This window comes from Saimiri boliviensis, chromosome 14, assembly GCF_048565385.1.
Source record: "Saimiri boliviensis isolate mSaiBol1 chromosome 14, mSaiBol1.pri, whole genome shotgun sequence".
Lineage (NCBI taxonomy): Eukaryota > Metazoa > Chordata > Mammalia > Primates > Cebidae > Saimiri > Saimiri boliviensis.
The window spans coordinates 9,173,823-9,193,947 of NC_133462.1; the positions used below are offsets into that span (position 1 = coordinate 9,173,823).

General features: G+C 50.7%; 2 protein-coding genes across 21 annotated transcripts in view; both read left to right on the top strand.

The window, feature by feature from the left end:
- Positions 1-16,061, top strand: part of PLEKHA4 (pleckstrin homology domain containing A4) — a 29,134-nt gene extending 13,073 nt beyond the window's left edge. For 4 of the 14 annotated variants that reach the window (XM_039465678.2, XM_039465679.2, XM_039465680.2 and 1 more), the window contains 9 exons: positions 139-288; positions 2,989-3,087; positions 3,765-3,905; positions 5,546-5,645; positions 5,716-5,792; positions 11,838-11,999; positions 13,860-13,918; positions 15,096-15,208; positions 15,597-16,061. In XM_039465678.2, the coding sequence (XP_039321612.2) occupies positions 139-288; positions 2,989-3,087; positions 3,765-3,905; positions 5,546-5,645; positions 5,716-5,792; positions 11,838-11,999; positions 13,860-13,918; positions 15,096-15,208; positions 15,597-15,859 (1,164 nt within the window). In that variant the 3' untranslated portion in view covers positions 15,860-16,061. Of the gene's footprint in view, positions 1-138; positions 289-2,988; positions 3,088-3,764; positions 3,906-5,545; positions 5,646-5,696; positions 5,793-6,024; positions 6,107-6,559; positions 8,538-11,837; positions 12,000-12,423; positions 12,709-13,859; positions 13,919-15,095; positions 15,209-15,596 lie in introns of those variants that run through there. The other 10 variants (XM_039465681.2, XM_074386094.1, XM_074386095.1 and 7 more) reach the window with 10 other exon arrangements.
- Positions 16,062-16,513: 452 nt separating this feature from the next.
- Positions 16,514-20,125, top strand: part of HSD17B14 (hydroxysteroid 17-beta dehydrogenase 14) — a 24,865-nt gene continuing 21,253 nt past the window's right edge. For 2 of the 7 annotated variants that reach the window (XM_039465674.2, XM_074386106.1), the window contains exons 1-4: positions 16,533-16,974; positions 17,451-17,489; positions 17,670-17,752; positions 19,389-19,455. In XM_039465674.2, the coding sequence (XP_039321608.1) occupies positions 16,887-16,974; positions 17,451-17,489; positions 17,670-17,752; positions 19,389-19,455 (277 nt within the window). In that variant the 5' untranslated portion in view covers positions 16,533-16,886. Of the gene's footprint in view, positions 16,975-17,450; positions 17,490-17,669; positions 17,753-19,388; positions 19,456-20,125 lie in introns of all 7 variants that reach the window. The other 5 variants (XM_074386108.1, XM_074386104.1, XM_074386107.1 and 2 more) reach the window with 5 other exon arrangements.

The following is a 20,125-nucleotide window of genomic DNA, read 5'->3' on the forward strand; positions in this document are numbered from 1 at the left end:
GTGATCTGCTCACCTTGGCCTCCCAAAGTGCTGGGATCACAGGCATGAGCCACCGCATCCAGCCAAGAGGACACCTTCTCTTTCTTCCCGGGGCTGGGCCTGGCTTTCAAAGTCTAATCATCTTCTCTTCTGGCACAGGAGCAGCTAGAAGCAGCCCTGGAGTTGACCCGGCAGCAGCTAGGCCAAGCCACCAGGGAGGCGGGGGCTCCCGGGAGGGCCTGGGGCCGCCAGCGCCTCCTGCAGGACAGGCTGGTCAGTGTGAGGGCTGCCCTCTGTCACCTGACTCAGGTGAGCACCTGGGAAGGGGCCCATCTGCCTAGGAGGCCCCAGGACTATACAAGTGTTACAAAGAGGACCTGCCGCAGAGGCCTCGTAGGAAGATAGCTCTCCAGAAGCCTACCACTCCAAATTTTATTTTATTATTTTTTCTCTCTCCTTATTGTCTTGTAACTGCTCCAGTTTTTTTTCTTTCTTTTGGAGACGGAGCCTCACTCTGTTGCCCAGACAGGAGTGCAGTGACACAATCTTGGTTAACTGCAACCTCCGCCTCCTGAGTCCTAGTTCAAGCGATTCTCCTGCCTCAGCCTCCCGAGTAGCTGGGATTACAGGCATGTGCCACCATGCCCAGCTAATTTTTGTATTTTTAGTAGAAACGGGGTTTCACCGTGTTGACCAGGCTGGTCTTGAACGCCTGACCTCATGATCCACCTGCCTTGACCTCCCAAAATGCTGGGATTACAGGTGTGAACCATCATGCCTGGTCTTTTTTTTTTTGAGATGGAGTCTTGCTCTGCCACCCAGGCTGGAATGCAGTGGTGTGATCTTGGCTCACTGCAACCTCCGCCTCCCAGGTTAAAGCAGTTCTCCAGCTTCAGCCTCTCAGGTAACTGGGATTACAGTCATGTGCCACCACACTGGCTAATTTTTGTATTTTTAGTGGAGATGGGGTTTTGCTATCTTGGCCAGGCTGTTCTCGAACTCCTGACCTCAGTTGATCTGCCTGCCTCAGCCTTCCAGAGTGCTGAAACTACAGGCATGAGCCACTGCACCCAGCCTTATGTAACTGTGAGAATTATTATGTGATATGTGTAAGTGAATGGATGAATGAATATTTAACACTTTAGGGGCTCGGTGTGGTAGCTCATGTCTGTAATCCTAGCACTTTGGGAGGCCAAGGCAGGTGGATCACCTGAGGTCAGGAGTTCAAGGCCAGCCTGGCCAACATGGTGAAACCCCATTTCTACTGAAAATATAAAAATTAGCTGGGTGTGGTGGCGCACGCCTGTAATCCCAGCTACTTGGGAGGCTGAAGCAGGAAAATTGCTTGAACCTGGGAGGCAGAGGTTGCAGTGAGCCAAGATCGCACCATGACACTCCAGCCTGGGTGACAGAGCAAACTCAGTCTCAAAAAAAATAAAAACAGCCAGGCTTGGTGGCATGTGTTTGTAGTCCCAGCTACTTGGGAGGCTGAGGTGGGAGGATCGCTTGAGCCCAGGAGTTCTGGGCTGTAGTGTGCTATGCTGATCAGGTGTCCACACTAAGTTCGGCATCAATATATTGACCTCACGGGAGCGGGGGACCACCAGGTTGCCTAAGGAGGGGTGAACCGGCCCAGATCAGAAACAGAGCAGGTTAAAACTCCTGTGCTAGGCCAGGTGCGGTGGCTCAAGCCTGTAATCCCAGCACTTTGGGAGGCCGAGGCGGGTGGATCATGAGGTCAAGAAATCGAGACCATCCTGCTCAACGTGGTGAAACCCCGTCTCTACTAAAAATACAAAAAATTAGCTGGGCATGGTGGCGCGTGCCTGTAATCCCAGCTACTCAGGAGGCTGAGACAGAAGAATTGCCTGAACCCAGGAGGCGGAGGTTGTGGTGAGCCGAGATCGCGCCATTGCACTCCAGCCTGGGTAACAAGAGTGAAACTCTGTCTCAAAAAACTCCCGTGCTGATCAGTAGTGAGACTGCACTTGTGAATAGCCATTGCACTCCAGCCTGGGCAACATAGCAAGATCCCGACTCTAAAAAAATAAAATAAATAAAAACAAAAACACTTAAGGTATCTGGTACTTAGTAAGCAATACTTAAGTGTCAGCTGTAATTATTAGCCATAAAATGCAGATAATAATAGTAAAATAGAGACAATAACAGTAACTACCTCATAGGAATTAAATGAGAGCTGAGAACATTGCCTAGCACGTGGTCAGTGTCCAATAAGTGTTAGCCGCTATTATTATTGTTATTGGTGAGGAAGTTTCTGCTGCCCCAGGGTAAGTGGGTGCTGTGGTCATTTTTTTGACAGAGTCTTGCTCTGTTGCTCAAGCTGGAGTGCAGTGGCTGGATCCTGGCTAACTGCAACCTCCACCTCCCGGGTTCAAGTGATTCTCCTGCCTCAGCCTCCCCAGTATCTGGGATTACAGATGCCTGCTTTGTAACCACCCCTGGCTAATTTTTGTATTTTTAGTAGAGATGGGGTTTCATTATGTTGGCCAGGCTGGTCTCAAACTCCTGACCTCAAGTGATCTGCCCACCTTGGCTTCGCAAAGTGCTGGATTACAGACGTGAGCCACCATACCTACCGAGCCAGGTGCTGTGGTCTTTTGACTGTCTAATGAATTCATTAGATCTGTAGACTGTGCTACCTATGAGAGTGCAGAAGTAATCCAGGGGATTCAGGGAATGCTGTTGTTTGTCTACACTAGCAGTGCATTGGCACTGCAGATTCTATACAGACTCTGGAGTTCCCTGACCATGTGCTAGGCACTGTTCTCAGCTCTCATTTAATTTCTATTTGGTAGTTACTATTATTGTCTCCATTTTACAGATGATTATAGTCCAAGCAGAGAGGGTCATGGGAATTGTAGTCCATATGCCTGCAGGGCCCCAGGGACCAAACTCCCTTACCTCCTCCTTAGCTGACAAACGATGGGATGGGCAAAGATTTGGTGAGAGAGGGAGCTAACCTGTGTCTCCCCCTTTATGCAACTTGAGGAGCGAGAGAGGGTTTGGGAAAAGTACAGTGGCCTGGAGCAGGAGCTGGGCACCTTAAGAGAGACTCTGGAGTATCTGCTGCACCTCGGTTCTCCCCAGGTAAATCCTTGCTTGGAGACCCCAAGACCCACCCCTAACTCCAGCTTCTGCCTGAAAATCCTTTCAGCATTTAATCTCCGTCCTCAGAATCAAGGCTCCGCCCACAGAATCAAGGCCCCACCCAGTTCGCACTCGGCTTCCTTTCTGTCCCTTCAATCTAAGCCCCTTATTTTAGTTAATACCTTTAGGTTTTTTTGTTTGTTTGTTTTTGTTTTTGTTTTTGTTTTGAGACAGAATCTTGCTCTGTCACCCAGGCTGGTGTGCAGTGGTGCCATCTCGCCTCACTGTAACCTCCACCTCCCAGGTTCAGGTGATTCTCTCACCTCAGCCTCCTGAGTAGCTGGGATCACAGGCACGCACTACCACACCTGAGTAATTTTTTTTGTATTTTTCATAGAAATGGGGTTTCACCGTGTTGGCTAGGCTGGTCTTGAACTCCTGCCCTCAGGTAATCCACCCACCTGGGCCTCCTAAACTGTTGAGATTACAGGTGTGAGCCGCCAGGCCTGGCCAAAAGACAGTTTTTTTCAATTAAATTGGATAACCACATGAAAAAAAAACAAATCCCAACTCCATCAATATAGCCCAGCTGACTTCAGACCTTTGCAGGGGCCTATTAGCTGAAACCCTCCCGCATTTTCCCGTCTTTAAGTGACAAATTTCTTTCCTCCCCGCAGGACAGAGTGTCTGCTCAGCAGCAGCTGTGGATGGTGGAAGACACGCTGGCAGGTCTGAGTGGCCCCCAAAAACCGCCCCCACACACCGAGCCTGACTCCCCATCTCCTGTGCTCCAGGGCGAGGAGTCCTCAGAGAGGGAGGTAAGATGCACACAATTCTCTCGCCACCCCCAGCTTCCTGTCCCATCTGTCCTTGGCTCAGTCTATTCCCTTCCTGCCTCTTTAATTCTTCCTTGATCAGTGAACCCACCTGGGGCAACTGTCCTAACCTCTGGAAGCCTTTGTTTTTTGGGGTTCTTTTTTGAGATGGAGTCTTACTCTGTCACCCAGGGTGGAGTGCTGTGGCACGATCTCGGTTCACTGCAACCTCTGCCTCCTGGGTTCAAGCAATTCTCCTGCCTCAGCCTCCCGAGTAGCTGGGATTAGAGGCATTATCCCCCTCACCTGGCCTAATTTTTGTATTTTTAGTAGAAATGGGGTTTCACCATGTTGGCCAGGCTGGTCACGTACTCCCGGCCTCAAGTCATCCACCTGCCTCGGCCTCCCAAAGTGCTGGGATTACAGGTGTGAGCCTCCATGCCCAACCAGGATTTTTTAAAAAGACAGATCTCAAGAAAAAAATAAAAAAGAAAAAAAATAAAATAAAGACAGATCTCACTCTGTCACCCAGGCTGGAGTGCAGTGGTGTGATCATGGCTCAGTGGAACCTCGATCTCCTGGGCTTAAGTGATCCTCTCACCTCAGCTTCCCAAGTAGCTAGGACTACAGGTGTCTGACCATGTGTCAGACATTCTTTGTTTTGTAGAGATGGGGTCTCCCTATGTTGCCCAGGCTGGTCTCTAGCTCCTTGCCTCAAGTGATCCTCCCACCTTGGCCTCTCAAAGGTCTGAGATTACAAGCATGAGCTTCTGTGCTCAGATCTGGTTTATAGTCTTTTTTTTTTTTTTTTTTTGAGACGGAGTTTTGCTCTTGTTACCCAGGCTGGAGTGCAATGGCGAGATCTCGGCTCACCGCAACCTCCGCCTCTTGGGTTCAGGCAATTCTCCTGGTTTATAGTCTTAATCTATTCAGGGCTGGGCGTGGTGGCTCACGCCTGTAATCCAAGCACTTTGAAGGCCAAGGCGGGCAGATCACCTGAGGTCGGGAGTTCAAGACCAGCCTGACCAACATGGTGAAACCCCATCCTAAAAAACAAAAACAAAAACAAAACACCCTATTCAGACTGTATTCTAATTGCTAAATGCTTGAAACATGTTAATAATAATAATGATAATAGATGGTGTCGTGGCCATGCCTATAATCCCAGCACTTTGTGAGGCTGAGGTGGGTGGATCACCTGAGTCAAGAGTTCAAGACCAGCCTGTCCAACATGGTAAAACTCTGTCTCTACTAAAAATACAAAAAAATTAGCTGGATGTGGTGGTGGGTGCCTATAATCCCAGCTACTTGGGAGGCTGAGGCAGGAGAATGGCTTCAACCCAGGAGGCGGAGGTTGCAGTGAGCTGAGATCATGTCACTGCACTCCAGCCTGGGTGACAAGAGCAATACTTGGTCTCAAAAAAACAAACAAAAAAAAATGCCAGGCATGGTGGAACATGCTTGCTATTTGGGAGGCTGAGGCAGGAGAATCGCTTGAATCTGGGAGGTGGAGATTGCAGTGAGACAAGATTGCGCCACTGCATTACAACTTGGGTGACAGAGCAAAACTCCGTCTCGAAATAATAATAATAATAATCATCATCATCATCATCATCATCATTCCCCTTTTCTTATCCCCGAAGAGCCTACCTGAGTCCTTGGAACTAAGCTCCCCTCGGTCCCCTGAGACTGACTGGGGGCGGCCTCCTGGAGGTGACAAAGACCTCTCCAGCCCTCCCTTAGGTGAGCATCCTGGCTGGGTGGGACTTTCTGGAAATTCCCATCCTCACCAAGTCCCATTCTGTATTCCTAGGTACTGGGTCTCCAAGGGTCTCCCAGGCTTCCAGCCCTGAGGGTCGCCACCTCCCTTCCCCACAGCTGGGAACTAAGGTAGGTTGTAGATTCATCCTGTAATGCTTGCATCTGACCATCAGGGACCCCCACACTTTTGGGGAAACAGCTAGGAGCAGGGTTCTAAGGCCACACTCAGAATAGAGGGAGCACTGCTTGTTAAGAGCACTGAGACTGAATTTTGTCTCTGCTGCTTCTAAACTGTGACTTTGGGTCAGTTATTAAACCTCTCTATGACTCCATTTTTTCATCTGTGAAATGGGGCTAATAGCAGAAGCTACCATCTAGAGCTGACATGAAGATGAAAACTAGATGTATGAGGCCAGGTGCGGCGGCTCATGCCTGTAATCCCAGCACTTTGGGAGGCCAAGACAGATGGATCACCTGAGGTCAGGAGTTCGAGACCAGCCTGGCCAACTTGGTGAAACCACATCTCTACTGAAAATACAAGAATTAGCCAGGGGTGGTGGCATGTGCATGTAATCCCAGTTACTCAGGAGGCTGAGGCAGAGGGAATTGCTTATACCTGGGAGGCAGAGGTTGTAGTGAGCCTGGATCATACCACTGGAGTGGTGTGATCACCACACTCCAGCCTAGGCAACAAAGCAAGACTCTGTCTCAAAAAAAAGGCCGGGTGCAGTGGCTTACACCTATAATCCCAGCACTTTGAGAGGCCAAGGCGGGTAGATCACCTGAGATCAGGAATTCGAGATCACCCTGGTCAACATGGTGAAACCCCATCTCTACTAAAAATACAAAAATTAGCCAGGTGTGGTGGCACATGCCTGTTAATCCCAACTACTCAGGAGGCTGAGGTAGGAGAATCACTTGAACTCAGAAGGTGGAGGTTGCAGTGAACCAAGATCGCACCATTGCACTCCAGCCTGTGCGACAAGAGCAAAACTCCATCTCAAAACAACAACAAGAACAACAACGACAACAAAAAGACATACTCCCTGAGTGGGGCAGAGAGCTGATCTCATGTGTCCCTGAAGTTCAGAAACTGGTGGACTTCCAGTAGCAGAAATGTTTAGGAATTGGTTGATATTAAGCTGCGGAAGTTCTGTGTCTGCTGCTGATTGGTTGGTTTTCATAAGCATGGAATTATTACTGATTGGCTGATTTTCAGAAGGACAGATCCATCACTGATTGGCCAGCCTTCGGAAGCATGTGACTGTCACTGATTTACAGATTTTCAGAATCTCAGATCCATCACTGATTGGCTGGCTTTCAGAAGCCTTTGGGGTACTTGTTGGGATTACTTGATAAAATAGATTTAAAAGCATTTATTGGGGTCAGGAATGGTGGATCACTCCTGTAATCCCAGCACTCTGGGAGGCTGAAGCAGGCAGATCAGCTGAGGTCAGGAGTTTAAGACCAGGCTAGCCAACATGGTGAAACCCTGTCACTACAAAAATATAAAAATTAGCCAGGCGTGATGGCCAGTGCCTGTGATCCCAGCTACTCCAGAGGCTGAGGCAGGAGAATCACTTGAATCCAGGAGGCAGAGGTGGCAGTGAGCCAAGACTGCACCATTGCACTCCAGCCTGGGCAACAGAGTGAGACTCTGTCTCAAAAAATAATAATGATAATAAAATACATAAATAAAAGCATTTCTCAGCTGGTGGTGTTGGTTCATGCCTGTAATCCCAACACTTTGGGAGGCCAAGGTGGGTGGATCAGTTGAGCCCAGGTGTCCAAGAGCGGCCTGGCTAACATAGCAAGACCCATCTCTATTAAAAAAAAATAATAAAAAGTGCTGGGCGCGGTGGCTCAAGCCTGTAATCCCAGCACTTTGGGAGGCCGAGGCAGGTGGATCACGAGGTCGAGAGATTTAGACCATCCTAGTCAACATGGTGAAACCCCGTCTCTACTAAAAATACAAAAAATTAGCTGGGCATGGTGGTGTGTGCCTGTAATCCCAGCTACTCAGGAGGCTGAGGCAGGAGAATTGCCTGAACTCAGGAGGCGGAGGTTGCGGTGAGCCGAGATCATGCCATTGCACTCCAGCCTGGGTAACGAAAGCGAAACTCTGTCTCAAAAAAAAAAAAAAAAAAAAAAAAAATTATAAAAAGTTAGCTGTGGCCAGGTACAGTGCCTCACGCCTGTAACCCCAGCACTTTGAGAGGCTGAGGCGGGTGGATCACCTGAGGTCAGGAGTTCAAGATCAGCCTGGCCCATATGGCAGAAACATACAAAATTACAAAAATACAAAAATTAGCTAGGTGTGGTGGCACACACCTGTAATCCCAGCTACTTGGGAGGCTGAGATAGGAGAATCGCTTGAACCTGGGTGCCGGAGGTTGCAGTGAGTGGAGACCATGCCATTGCATTCCAGCCTGGGTGACAGAGCAAGACTCTGTCTCAAAAAAAATAATAAAATAAAAAGTTAGCTGTACGTGGTGGTGCTACTTGGGAGGTTGACGCATCAGGATTGCTTGAGTCCAAAAGGTCAAGGCTGCAGTGAGCCATGATTGCACCACTGCACCTCCAGCCTGGGAAACAGAGGGAAACTGTCTCAAAAAAAAAAAAAAAAAAAAAAAAATGTGCCGGGCACAGTGGCTCAAGCCTGCAATCCCAGCATTTTGGGAGGCCGAGGCGGGTGGATCATGAGGTCAAGAAATCGAGACCATCCTGGTCAACAAGGTGAAACCCCGTCTCTCCTAAAAATACGAAAAATTACCTGGGCATGGTGGTGCGTGCCTGTTATCCCAGCTACTCAGGAGGCTGAGACATGAGAATTGCCTGAACTCAGGAGGCGGAGGTTGCGGTGAGCCAAGATTGTGCCATTGCACTCCAGCCTGGGTAACAAGAGCGAAACTCTGTCTCAAAAAAAAAAAAAAAAAATTTCTGGTGCTTACTTGTCATCATGGATACAAAAGCAATCAAGCCTTTCCTAGGAAGAGGAGAGGTGCGTTTTGATTCTCAGTGGTATAAGTCATGGGCAGGATGATGGGAGCCTCCTGGAAGCATCACTTATCTTGGGACATGCTCCTCCCTCACTCCAACCCCATGGTTTCAGGGGCTGCAAAGGTCCAGAGCACACAGGTGGTCTAGTGAGTTCCAGAAGTTTCAGGGCTGAGCAAAGAAAAATCTATGAGCACCAGATGGCAGTAGCACACAGGAGCTTTATTTGGTGGACACTGACAGACTTGTCTATGAGGGAAGTCACACCCCGTGTGAGACCCTCCAGAGTACTGTGAGGGTGAGGACCGCTGCACAGGAGGGAAGGGAAGGGAAGGGAGCTCCCGAGAGACAGACTGGAGAAGGGGCTTATCTTTTTTTTTTTTTTGAGACGGAGTCACCTTGTCACCAGGCTGGAGTGCAGTGGCCCAATCTTGGCTTACTGCAACCTCCACCTCCTGGGTTCAAGAGATTCTCCTGCCTCAGCCTCCCGAGTAGCTGGAACTATAGGAGTGCGCCACCATGCCCAGCTAATTTTTGTATTTTTAGTAGAGACAGGGTTTCACCACGTTGGCCAGGATGCTCTTGATCTCTTGACCTCGTGATCTGCCGCCTTAGCCTCCCAAAGTGCTGAGATAACGGGCGTGAGCCACCGTGCCCGGCCAAGGGGCTTGTCTTATTTATCTATGGCTAGCAGATGTTGGGCAGAGTCTCAGGGTATACAAAGCAGGCAGACTGCTTGGCTAAAAATATCTGCTTATTAAGACTTGTTTAGGCCGGGCGTGGTGGCTCAAGCCTGTAATCCCAGCACTTTGGGAGGCCGAGGCGGGAGGATCACGAGGTCAAGAGATCGAGACCATCCCGGTCAACATGGTGAAACCCCGTCTCTACTAAAAATACAAAAAATTAGCTGGGCATGGTGGCGCGTGCCTGTAATCCCAGCTACTCGGGAGGCTGAGGCAGGAGAATTGTCTGAACCCGGGAGGCGGAGGTTGCGGTGAGCCGAGATTGCGCCATTGCACTCCAGCCTGGGTAACAAGAGCGAAACTCCGTCTCAAAAAAAAAAAAAAAGACTTGTTTAAAACAATTGGATGTGTAGGAATCTTGAGTTTGTTGCTAGCAAGCTTTTAGGCCAATAGTCTGATCTGCTGTGAAGAAATTAACAACAGTGGCCAGGTGCAGTGGCTTGCACCTGTAATCCCAGCACTTTGGGAGGCTGAGGCAGGTGGATCATGAGGTCAGGAGTTCAAGACCAGCCTGGCCAAGATGGTAAATCCCCATCTCTACTAAACATACAAAAAAATCCCCCAGTGTGGTGGCAGGCACCTATAATCCCAGCGACTCAGGAGGCTGAGGCAGAGAACTGCTTGAACCTGGGAAGTGGAGGTCACAGTGGGCTTAGATTGTGCCATCACATCCAGCCTGGGTGACAAAGCAAGACTCAGTCTCAAGAAAAAAAAAAAAGACATTAACAACATAGGGTAATATACAGTGGCCAGCGGCCATCATTTCTGTAACACAGGACTCAGGATGGGTCAAAGCAGAGGAAACTGCTGGGGCCGGTAGTGCAGTAAGCACAGATCCAAGGTCTCTCGCTGGAATGTTTAACTGGAAACTCCAGCAATAATTCTCTTCTTCTTCTTCTCCTTTTCTCCTTCTTCTCCTTCTTTTCTTCTTCTTTCTTCTCCTTCCTTTCTTCTTCCTTCCTCTTCTTCCTCTTCTTCCTCTTCCTTCTTCCTTTCTTCTTTCTTCTTCTTGTTTCTTTCTTCTTTCTTCTTCTTCTTCTTTTTCTTCTTCTTCCTCTTCCTCTTTCTTCTTTCTTCTTCTTTTTTTTTTTTGAGACGGAGTTTCGCTCTTGTTACCCAGGCTGGAGTGCAATGGCGCGATCTCGGCTCACCGCAACCTCCGCCTCCTGGGTTCAGGCAATTCTCCTGCCTCAGCCTCCTGAGTAGCTGGGATTACAGGCACGCGCCACCATGCCCAGCTAATTTTTTGTATTTGTAGTAGAGACGGGGTTTCACCATGTTGACCAGGATGGTCTCGATCTCTCGACCTCGTGATCCACCCGCCTCGGCCTCCCAAAGTGCTGGGATTACAGGCTTGAGCCACCGCGCCCGGCTCTTCTTTCTTCTTCCTCCTTCTTCCTTTTTCCTTCTTCTTCTTTCTTCCTCTTTCTTCTTCTTCTTCTTCTTTTTTTTTTTTTTTGAGATGGAGTCTCACTCTGTTGCCCAGGCTGGAGTGCAGTGGCCCAATCTCAGCTCATTGCAACCTCTATCTCCTGGGTTCAAGGTGATTCTCCTGCTTCAGCCTCCTGAGTAGCTGGGACTACAGGCACATGCCACCAGGCCCAGCTTATTTTTGTATTTTTAGTAGAGATGGGGGGCGGGGTAGGGGAGGAAAAAAAAGGTAGAGATGGGGTTTCACCATGTTGGCCAGGATGGTCTTGATCTCCTGACCTCATGATCTGCCCACCTCAGCCTCCCAAAGTGCTGGGATTACAGGCGTGAGCCACAGCACCTGGCCTTCTTTTTTCTTTAGATACAGGGTCTTGCTCTGTCACCCAGAGTGGAGTGCAGTGGCACAATCATAGCTCACTGAATCCTTGAACTCCTGGGCTTAAGTGATCCCCCTGCCTCAGCCTGAGTATGTGACAGGAGTGTACCACCACATCTAACAAGTTTATTTTTTGTAGAGATGGGGTCTTGCTATGTTGCCCAGGCTGGTCTCAAACCCTTGGCCACAAGTGATCATTCTACCTCAGCCTCCCAAAGTTCTGGGATTACAGTCACCCACCCCTGAAACTGGCGGTCTCTCTCTCCTTGCTTAAGCAACAATTTTTTTTCTTTTTCTTTTTTTTTTTTTTTTTAGACAGAGTTTTGCTCTGTCACCCAGGCTGTAGTGCAGTGGCGTGATCTTGGCTCACTGCAACCTCCACCTTCCTGGTTCAACCCATTCTCCTGCCTCAGCCTCCTGAGTAGCTGGGATTACAGGTGCCTGCCACTATACCCAGCTAAATTTTGTATTTTTAGTAGAGATGGTATTTCACCAAGTTGGCCAGGCTGGTCTCAAACTCCTGACCTCAAGTGATCCTCCTGTCTCAGCCTCCCAAAGTGCTGGGATTACATGAGCCACCTCACCTGGCCTAAGGGTGGGGTCTTGGGACATTTCTCGTCTCCCTAGGCCCCGGTGGCCCGGCCCCGGATGAGTGCCCAGGAGCAGCTGGAGCGGATGCGAAGAAACCAGGAATGTGGACGGCCCCTCCCTCGCCCGACCTCCCCCCTACTCCTCACCCTGGGGAGGACACTGTCCCCAGCCAGACGCCAGCCTGACACAGAGCAAAGGGTGAGGGGAGGAGGGCTGGGGCTGGGAAGTGGGGTGGTAGTGGGTCCTTGTCACCTACTTTGAGTCTCTTTCTGTAAAATGGAGATAATCCCTACCTCTTTACACCAAACTGGATTTCTGGATTTACCACGGTCTGTACTCAGTCAGCATCCTGGCCTCGTTCATTAGTGATGGGTGGACAGGCGTGGCAGTGAGGGGGAGGACAGTGGGTGGGGGCGGGGGTGTCACAGATCTGTATTGGAAGCCTAGTGTTTTTCCTTAGCTACTATGTGTTGTCAACAGCAAGAAAGAAAAACAAAATATAAGCCAGCAAGAAAATTGATTATATTCATGCTTTTCCAATAGGGAAAACATCCCAGATCTGAACATCAGAGTTTCTCAGATATCTCAGGATGGCTTCGCCTTAGTGTTTTCTTTTTTTCAGGGACAGCCTTGCTCTGTCACCCAGGCTGGAGTTCAGTGACACAATCTCCACTCGCTACAGCCTCCATCTCCTGGGTTCAAGTGATTCTCATGCCTCAGCCTCCTGAGTAGCTGGGACTACAGGAATGTGCCACCACATCCAGCTAATTTTTGTATTAGCTAGTAGAGACAGATTTTTACCACTTTGGCCAGGCTGGTCCTGAGCTCCTGAGCTCGTGATCCTCCTGCCTTGGAAGGTGTTAGGATTACAGGTATAAACTACTGCTCCTGACTTCCCCTTAGTAGCTGTTTTTTTTTTTTTTTTTTTTTTTGAGAGGGAGTCTGGCTTTGTTGCCCATGGTGGAGGGCAGTGGCATGATCTTGGCTTGCTGCAACCCCCACCTCCCAGATTCAAACGATGCTCCTGCCTCAGCCTCTGCTAATTTTTTTTTAGTATTTTTAGTAGAGACAAGGTTTTTTGTTTGTTTGTTTGTTTGTTTGTTTGTTTTGAGGCAGAGTTTCGCTCTTGTTACCCAGGCTGGAGTGCAATGGCACGATCTCGGCTCACCGCAACCTCCGCCTCCTGGGTTCAGGCAATTCTCCTGCCTCAGCCTCCTGAGTAGCTGGGATTACAGGCACGTGCCACCATGCCCAGCTAATTTTTTGTATTTTTAGTAGAGACGGGGTTTCACCATGTTGACCAGGATGGTCTCGATCTCTCGACCTCGTGATCCACCCGCCTCGGCCTCCCAAAGTGCTGGGATTACAGGCATGAGCCACCGCGCCTGGCCGAGACAAGGTTTTGCCATGTTGAACAGTCTGTTCTTGAATTCCTGACCTCAAGTGATCTGCTCACCTTGGCCTACTAAAGTGCTGGGATTACAGGTGTGAGCCACTGCACCCAGCTCCCTTGGACTTTTATAGAAAGGATTTAGACAAGTCACAGGTGGTGGTGGTGGAGGTCGGATTTCTGAACTCACGTGCTGCTTTATAGGAGCACAGGTGAAGTTACACATTGTCAGGGGCTGTGTGCTAGGGCTTGCCCCTGTAATCCCAGCACTTTGGGAGGCCAAGGCAGGAATAAGAGACCAGCCTGGACAACATAGCAAGACCTCATCTCTACCAAAATAAAAATAAAAGTAATTAACCAGGCATGGTGGTGCGAGCCTGTAGTTCTAGGTACTCAGGAGGCTGAGGCAGGAGGATTAGTTTGAGCCTGGCAGGTTGAGGCTGGAGTGAGCTACCATCATGCCACTGTACTCCATCCTTTCTAAAAAGTGAATAAAATAAATTAATTTTTAAAAATTCGGTGCCTACAGAAGCATAGGAAAAACAAAACAAAACGTTGCCAGTATTTTGGCCAATTTCATTCTCTTTTGGAGCCCCCTTCACTTTACCCTCAAAATGAGAACGTGGGGCTTTCAGGCGAGCAGTTCTAATGCCCCAATTCCTTTCCAGCCTGTCGTAGGACATTCTGGAGCTCAGAAATGGCTCAGAAGCTCTGGGTCCTGGAGTAGGTAAGGAACTGGCGGGTGGATCAACGGAGCAGGAAAATAAAATTTGCAAAAGTGGAAGGGAGTAGCATTATTATGGAAGTCTCCTAAATATGGAACTACAAGTTGCAACCCTTTTAGAGGCACTTAAGTTCCCGGGGCATCTGAAACAAAACCAGAAAGCCCTAGATACGTAGCGATATCTTTAGTTCCCCAAATTCCCTTGGTCAATAGCAGATCCTGCTTCTGCATCAAGGACAGTGGGTGATATTGACGCGCGAATGGACTACAAATCCCATAATGCATGTGGGCGGTATGGGAGCGGTGCCATGTTTAATATCTTTTAGAGACACGTGCTAGGAACTACAACTCCTAGAAGGGTACGCGGTACTCGGGTCCTCACTGCGCCGGCAGTTTTTTAAATTTTTATTCTTTTTAATTTTTTAATGTTTTTTTTGAGACGGAGGCTCAAAAAACAAAAAGACAACTAAAAGAAAAATGAAACAAAAAAATAATAAATAATAAAAGAAACAAAAGGCAACTAAAAGAAAAATGAAACAAACAAAAAAAAAATAGAGACGGAGTCTTGATCTGTCTCCCAGGCTGGAGTGCAATGGCGCGATCTCGGCTCACTGCAACCTCCGCCTCCCGGGCTCAAGCAATTCTCCTGTCTCAGCATCCCAGTAGCTGGGATTACAGGCGCCCGCCACCACGCCTGGCTAATTTTTGTATTTTCAGTAAATACCGGGTTTCGCTAAGTTGGCCAGGCTAGTCTCGAACTCCTAACCTCAAGTGTTCCGCCTGCCTCCGCCTCCCAAGGTGCTGGAATTACAGGGGTGAGCCATCGCGCCCGGCCTATTTATTTTTCTTAATTTTAATTTTAATTTTGGTACATAGCAGGTGTATATATATTCACGGGATAAATGAGATTTTTTGATACAGGCAGGCAATGTGAAATAAGCACATCATGGAGAATGGGGTATTCATCCCCTTTCGAGCATTTATCTTTTGATGTATAAACAATCCAATTACACTCTTTAATTTAGTTTAAAATGTACAATTAAATTATTGACTATAGTCACTCTGTTGTGCCATCTAAAAGTAGGTTTTACTCATTGATCCTTTTCTGTCTATAACCATTAACCATCCCCACCTCTACCCTACATACACACCCCCACCCCCAATCTTCTCTTTTTTCTAGTCCGAAGAACAGCACCCCTTACTTGCCGACTTCCGAAGGCCACCGGGAGCGAGTTCTCAGCCTCTCCCAGGCCCTGGCTACTGAGGCGTCGCAGTGGCACAAAATGATGACGGGTGATGGCTGCGGGTGTTGCAATTCTGGGTTTTAGGGAGGAGAGAGCTGGAGACCTGGAGTCCCGGGTCCTGGAAAGGAGGGGTCTGGGGGCCGGTGCGAATTTTTTATCTTGGCGAGGAAAGAGTTGGGCAGGGTTTGGGAGTTTTAGGTCTCATTCAAGAGGGGACTGGGGTCTGAGACACTTAGCAGAGGAGGAAGTGGTCGTGGTCGGGGAGAGGGCCAACACCTGACTCTGAAAGAGGACTGGACTGAGGTATCCAGACTCCTGGGTCTGAGGCAGGAGGGGCTGGGGGTCTGGACGCCCGCGTTTGAGGGAGGAGGGGCCTGGGAATCTGGAGTCTTGGTGCTGAAGTTTGCCATTCTCATGTCCTACCTCATTCTCTCCAGGTGGAAATTTGGACTCCCAGGGAGACCCTCTCCCACGTGTGTCGCTGCCTCCGTCGGACCCCACGCGCCAGGAGACCCCTCCCCCTAGATCTCCCCTGGTGGCTAATTCGGGTTCCACCGGGTTCTTTCGCAGAGGCAGTGGACGTGGCGGAGGCCCCGCCCGCTGGGGACCCACGTGGGAAGCCGGGATCGCCCCTCCGGTCCTGCCCCAAGACGAGGGGGCGTGGCCTTTGCGCGTCACTCTTCTGCAGTCCAGCTTTTAACCCTCCCAAACGCGGCAGCCAATCGGAGCGTGAGGACGTGACCCGGAGGTACCGCCTGAGAGATCTGGGACCACTCAGGGCGTTAGGGGGCGTGGTCTGGTCCCTGTTGCCGGCCAGGGACGGGAGTGGTTTCTATGGCTAAAGTTTGGTTTTCTCAACACTGTCTAAATTTGGATTAAAACTTTGAACTTGTAGTCAATAACTTTGTTTCTGTCTGTTTGGGGTTGTGGCGCTGGAGTCTCTGATGTGCAGAGCCGGAGTCGTGGACTCCTGGGTCCTGAGAGAGGAGGGGCCAGGGGCCTTGGACCTATAGGGCCTTGGACTTTTAGGTCTCTGAGAGGAAGGGATGGAGAAGCTGATCCCTCAGTCTGAGGGAGGAGGGGCTGGGGGCCTGGACCCCTGAATCTGAGGGAGGAGGGACTGGGGTCTTAGGGAGGAGGGGAGTGTCTGAGGGAGGAGGGCCTGGAGCTCCTGGATTCCTGAGTCTGAGGGAGGAGGGGAGCGTCTGAGGGAGGAGGGCCTGGAGCTCCTGGATTCCTGAGTCTGAGGGAGGAGGGGAGTGTCTGAGGGAGGAGGGACTGGCGCTCCCGGATTCCTGGGTCTCCGGGAGGAGGGGAGTGTCTGAGGGAGGAGGGCCTGGAGCTCCTGGATTCCTGAGTCTGAGGGAGGAGGGGAGTGTCTGAGGGAGGAGGGACTGGCGCTCCCGGATTCCTGGGTCTCAGGGAGAAGGGGAGTGTCTGAGGGAGGAGGGCCTGGAGCTCCTGGATTCCTGAGTCTGAGGGAGGAGGCGAGCGTCTGAGGGAGGAGGGCCTGGAGCTCCTGGATTCCTGAGTCTGAGGAAGGAGGCGAGTGTCTGACGGAGGAGGGACTGGGGACAAACCCATGTCTCCAGCCTTCCTGGCAACGCCTCCCGGGGCCGGACTTCCAGGATCCAGCCCCTATTGATGGTTTGATGTGACGCTCTCACGTGGCTTTGGAGGTGGACAGAGGCGCAGAGCAGAGACAGACAGACACCGACGGACACGGGATGGCCACGGGAACGCGCTATGCCGGGAAGGTGGTGGTTGTGACCGGGGGCGCGCGCGGCATCGGAGCCGGGATCGTCCGCGCCTTCGGTCTGGCCCCTGGGTGCGGGGAGTGTGAGAGAAGGAGGATGGGGGCGGGGCAATGGGGGCGGAAAATAGGGACCCCAGTACTGCAGCCAGGATTCTGACCTTACAAAAGCCCATTTGCAGGCTCAAGTAAGCGCGTGCCGCGGTAGGCTGGGGCTGAGTCTGGTGGGGTCTCCGCGGGCAGTGGCCCCTTCTCTGGGTCTGTTAGTGAAGCTGCAATACCAGTGGCTTGGGGAATGGCTCTGGCAGTCGTGGGGCTGGCTCTGGAACCCACGAACGGGGGCTCAGGAGCCTCAGCAGAAACCTGGGCAGGCAGGGAGAGTATGCATCAAGGCCTCTGCCCTCTGTCCTGCGGGTGATCATGAGACTGGGGTCACGAGAAGGGAGAGGGAGAGCGACCCCACTCTAGGTGGCCACCAGAGGGCGGCAGAGGCTTGACCCGAGGCTCGGAGGGTCACCTGTTCGCGTCCTATTCTCAGTGGACAGCGGGGCCCAAGTGGTTATGTGCGACAAGGATGGTGAGTGACGGTCCCTCAGCCCTCACCCCGGCCCTCCTCCCTCAGCCCTTACCCTGGCCCTCCTCCCTCAGACCCAGGGGTCCAGGCCCCAGTCCCTCCCTCAGATTCAGGGGTCCAGGCCCCCAGCCCCTCCTCCCTCAGACCCAGGGGTCCAGGCTCCCCGCTCTTCTCTCACTGCAGAGTCTGGGGGACGGGCGCTGGAGCGGGAGCTCCCTGGAGCTGTCTTTATTCTCTGTGACGTGACTCAAGAAGATGACGTGAGGGTAAGCAAAGTTCCTGTTCCGATTCCTGGTCTCCGCTCATTGCCAGTTCTTCATACTCCGCCAGGCATCTGCATATGCCGTTCCCTCTACTTCTCCTTCCTCTCCTGGCTCCACTGGACCCATCAGAGGTTTCCACCCAGTGTCACTCCCACACAAGTCTTCCGTGATTGGCGAGCAGGTCATGCGTTCCTCATCTCCCACCTCTCCAAGGCTCTTAGCACAGCTGACACGTGAATGGAAATCAATAAAAGTCCCTCAAAGTGGGTCAACTGTAACTGATTTTTTTTTTCTCTTTTCTTTTTTTGGAGATGTAACCCAGGCTGGAGTGCAATGGTGCGATCTTGATTCACTGCAACTTCCACCTCCCGGGTTCAAGCGATTCTCCTGCCTCAGCGTCCCGAGTAGCTGGGATTGCAGGTGCTTGCCACCATGCCAAGTTAATTTTTATATATTTAGTAGAGACAGGGTTTCACCATATTGGCCAGGCTAGTCTCAATCTCCTGACCTCAGGTGATCTGCTCATCACTGCCTCCCAAAGGGCCCCCCAGCCTCTCCTCCCTCAGACCCAGGATCCAGGCTCCCAGCTCCCCCTGGGTTGCAATTCCAGGTGTGAGCCACCGCACCTGGCCTGTAACCAATTTTTCTTCCTTGTTTCTGCTTCTGAGTTCCTATTTCCTCCTTTTCTTTTTTTTCTTTTTTTGAGAGGGAGTTTTGCTCTTTGTTGCCCAGGCTGGAGTGTAGTGGTGCCATCTCGGTTCACTGCAACTTCCACCTCCTGGGTTCAAGTGATTCTCCTGTCTCAGCCTCCCAAGTAGCTGGGATTACAGGCGCCAGCCACCACAGCTAGCTAATTTTTGTATTTTTAGTAGCAACGGGGTTTCACCATGTTGGCCAGGTTGGTCTCGAACTCCTGACCTCAGGTGATCTGCCCGCTTCAGCATCCCAAAATGTTGGAATTACAGGTGTGGGCCACCACGCAGGGCCCCTACTTCTTCCTTTCAATCAGTATCTCTCTGTTATCTGCCCCACTTGGGTAACTGTCTCCTACACTCCATCTGAACCCTTGTCGACCCCGACCCCCTGACCTGGGAATGATGGCTGCATGGTGGCTCTGACCAGGCCCCTGTCTCCTTCCTGCCTGCTGCTCGCCTGCCGTGTCTGCTGATCTGAAGAGGAAGCGTCCCTCTTCCTCTAGCTCTTGTCCCCTGACCTGGGAGTCCAGCTTTCCCCTCCGGCCTTGCGTTTGACAGCCCTGTCTGCCTTATGGCTGGACACCTCATTTACTGCTCATTCAAAGGACATTTCCTGGGTAAGGCGTGGTGCCTGTAATCCCAGCACTTTGAGAGGCTGAGGCAGGCGGATCACCTGAGGTCAGGAGTTCGAGACCAGCCTGGCCAACATGGTGAAACCCCGACTCTACTAAAAAATATAAAAATTAGCCGGCTGTGGTGGTGCCCGCCTGTAATCCCAGCTACTCGGGAGGCTGATGCAGAAGAATCATTTGAACCTGGGAGGCAGAGTTTGCAGTGAACCAAGATTGTGCCACTGCACTCCAGCCTGAGCAATGAGGAAAAAAACCCCAAAAAACAGAAAACAAGAAAATGAAAAAATCAAAGAACATTTCCTTCCTCTTCAGACCCTGGTTTCTGAGACCATCCGCCGATTTGGCCGCCTGGATTGTGTTGTCAACAATGCTGGCCACCGTGAGTTGTGAGACCCCAGGGACGTTCCCCACTGCCTGGCCCCCAACTCTGTTTCTTGTTTCTTGTACCTCAGTTTCCCCTCTCCTGCCCCTGATTCCTGCCTCATCCCTCTTTACTTCTTTCCCTCTTTCTTTCTTTGTTTTTTTTTTTTTTTTTTTTTTTTTTTTTTTTTTTTTTTTTTTTTTTCTGGAGACGGAGTCTTGCTCTGTCACCAGGCTGGAGTGCAGTAGCACAATCTCGACTCACCACAACCTCCGCCTCCTGGATTCAAGCGATTCTTCCACCCCAGCCTACCGAGTAGCTGGGACCACAGGCACGTGCCACCATGCCTGGTTATTTTTTGTATTTTTAGTAGAGACAGGGTTTCACCATGTTGGCCAGGATGGTCTCGATCTCTTGACCTCGTGATCCGCCTGCCTCAGCCTCCCAAAGTGCTGGGATTACAGGCGTGAGCCACTGTGCCCGGGCTGTTTTTCTTTTTCTTTTCTTTTTCTTTTTCTTTTTTTTTTTTTTTGAGACCAAGTTTCACTCTTGTTGCCCAGGCCAGATTACAATGATGCAATCTTGGCTCACCACAAACTCTGCCTCCCGTGTTCAAGTGATTCCCCTACTTCAGCCTCCAGAGTAGCTGGGATTACAGGCGCGTGCCACCATACCTGGCTAATTTTGT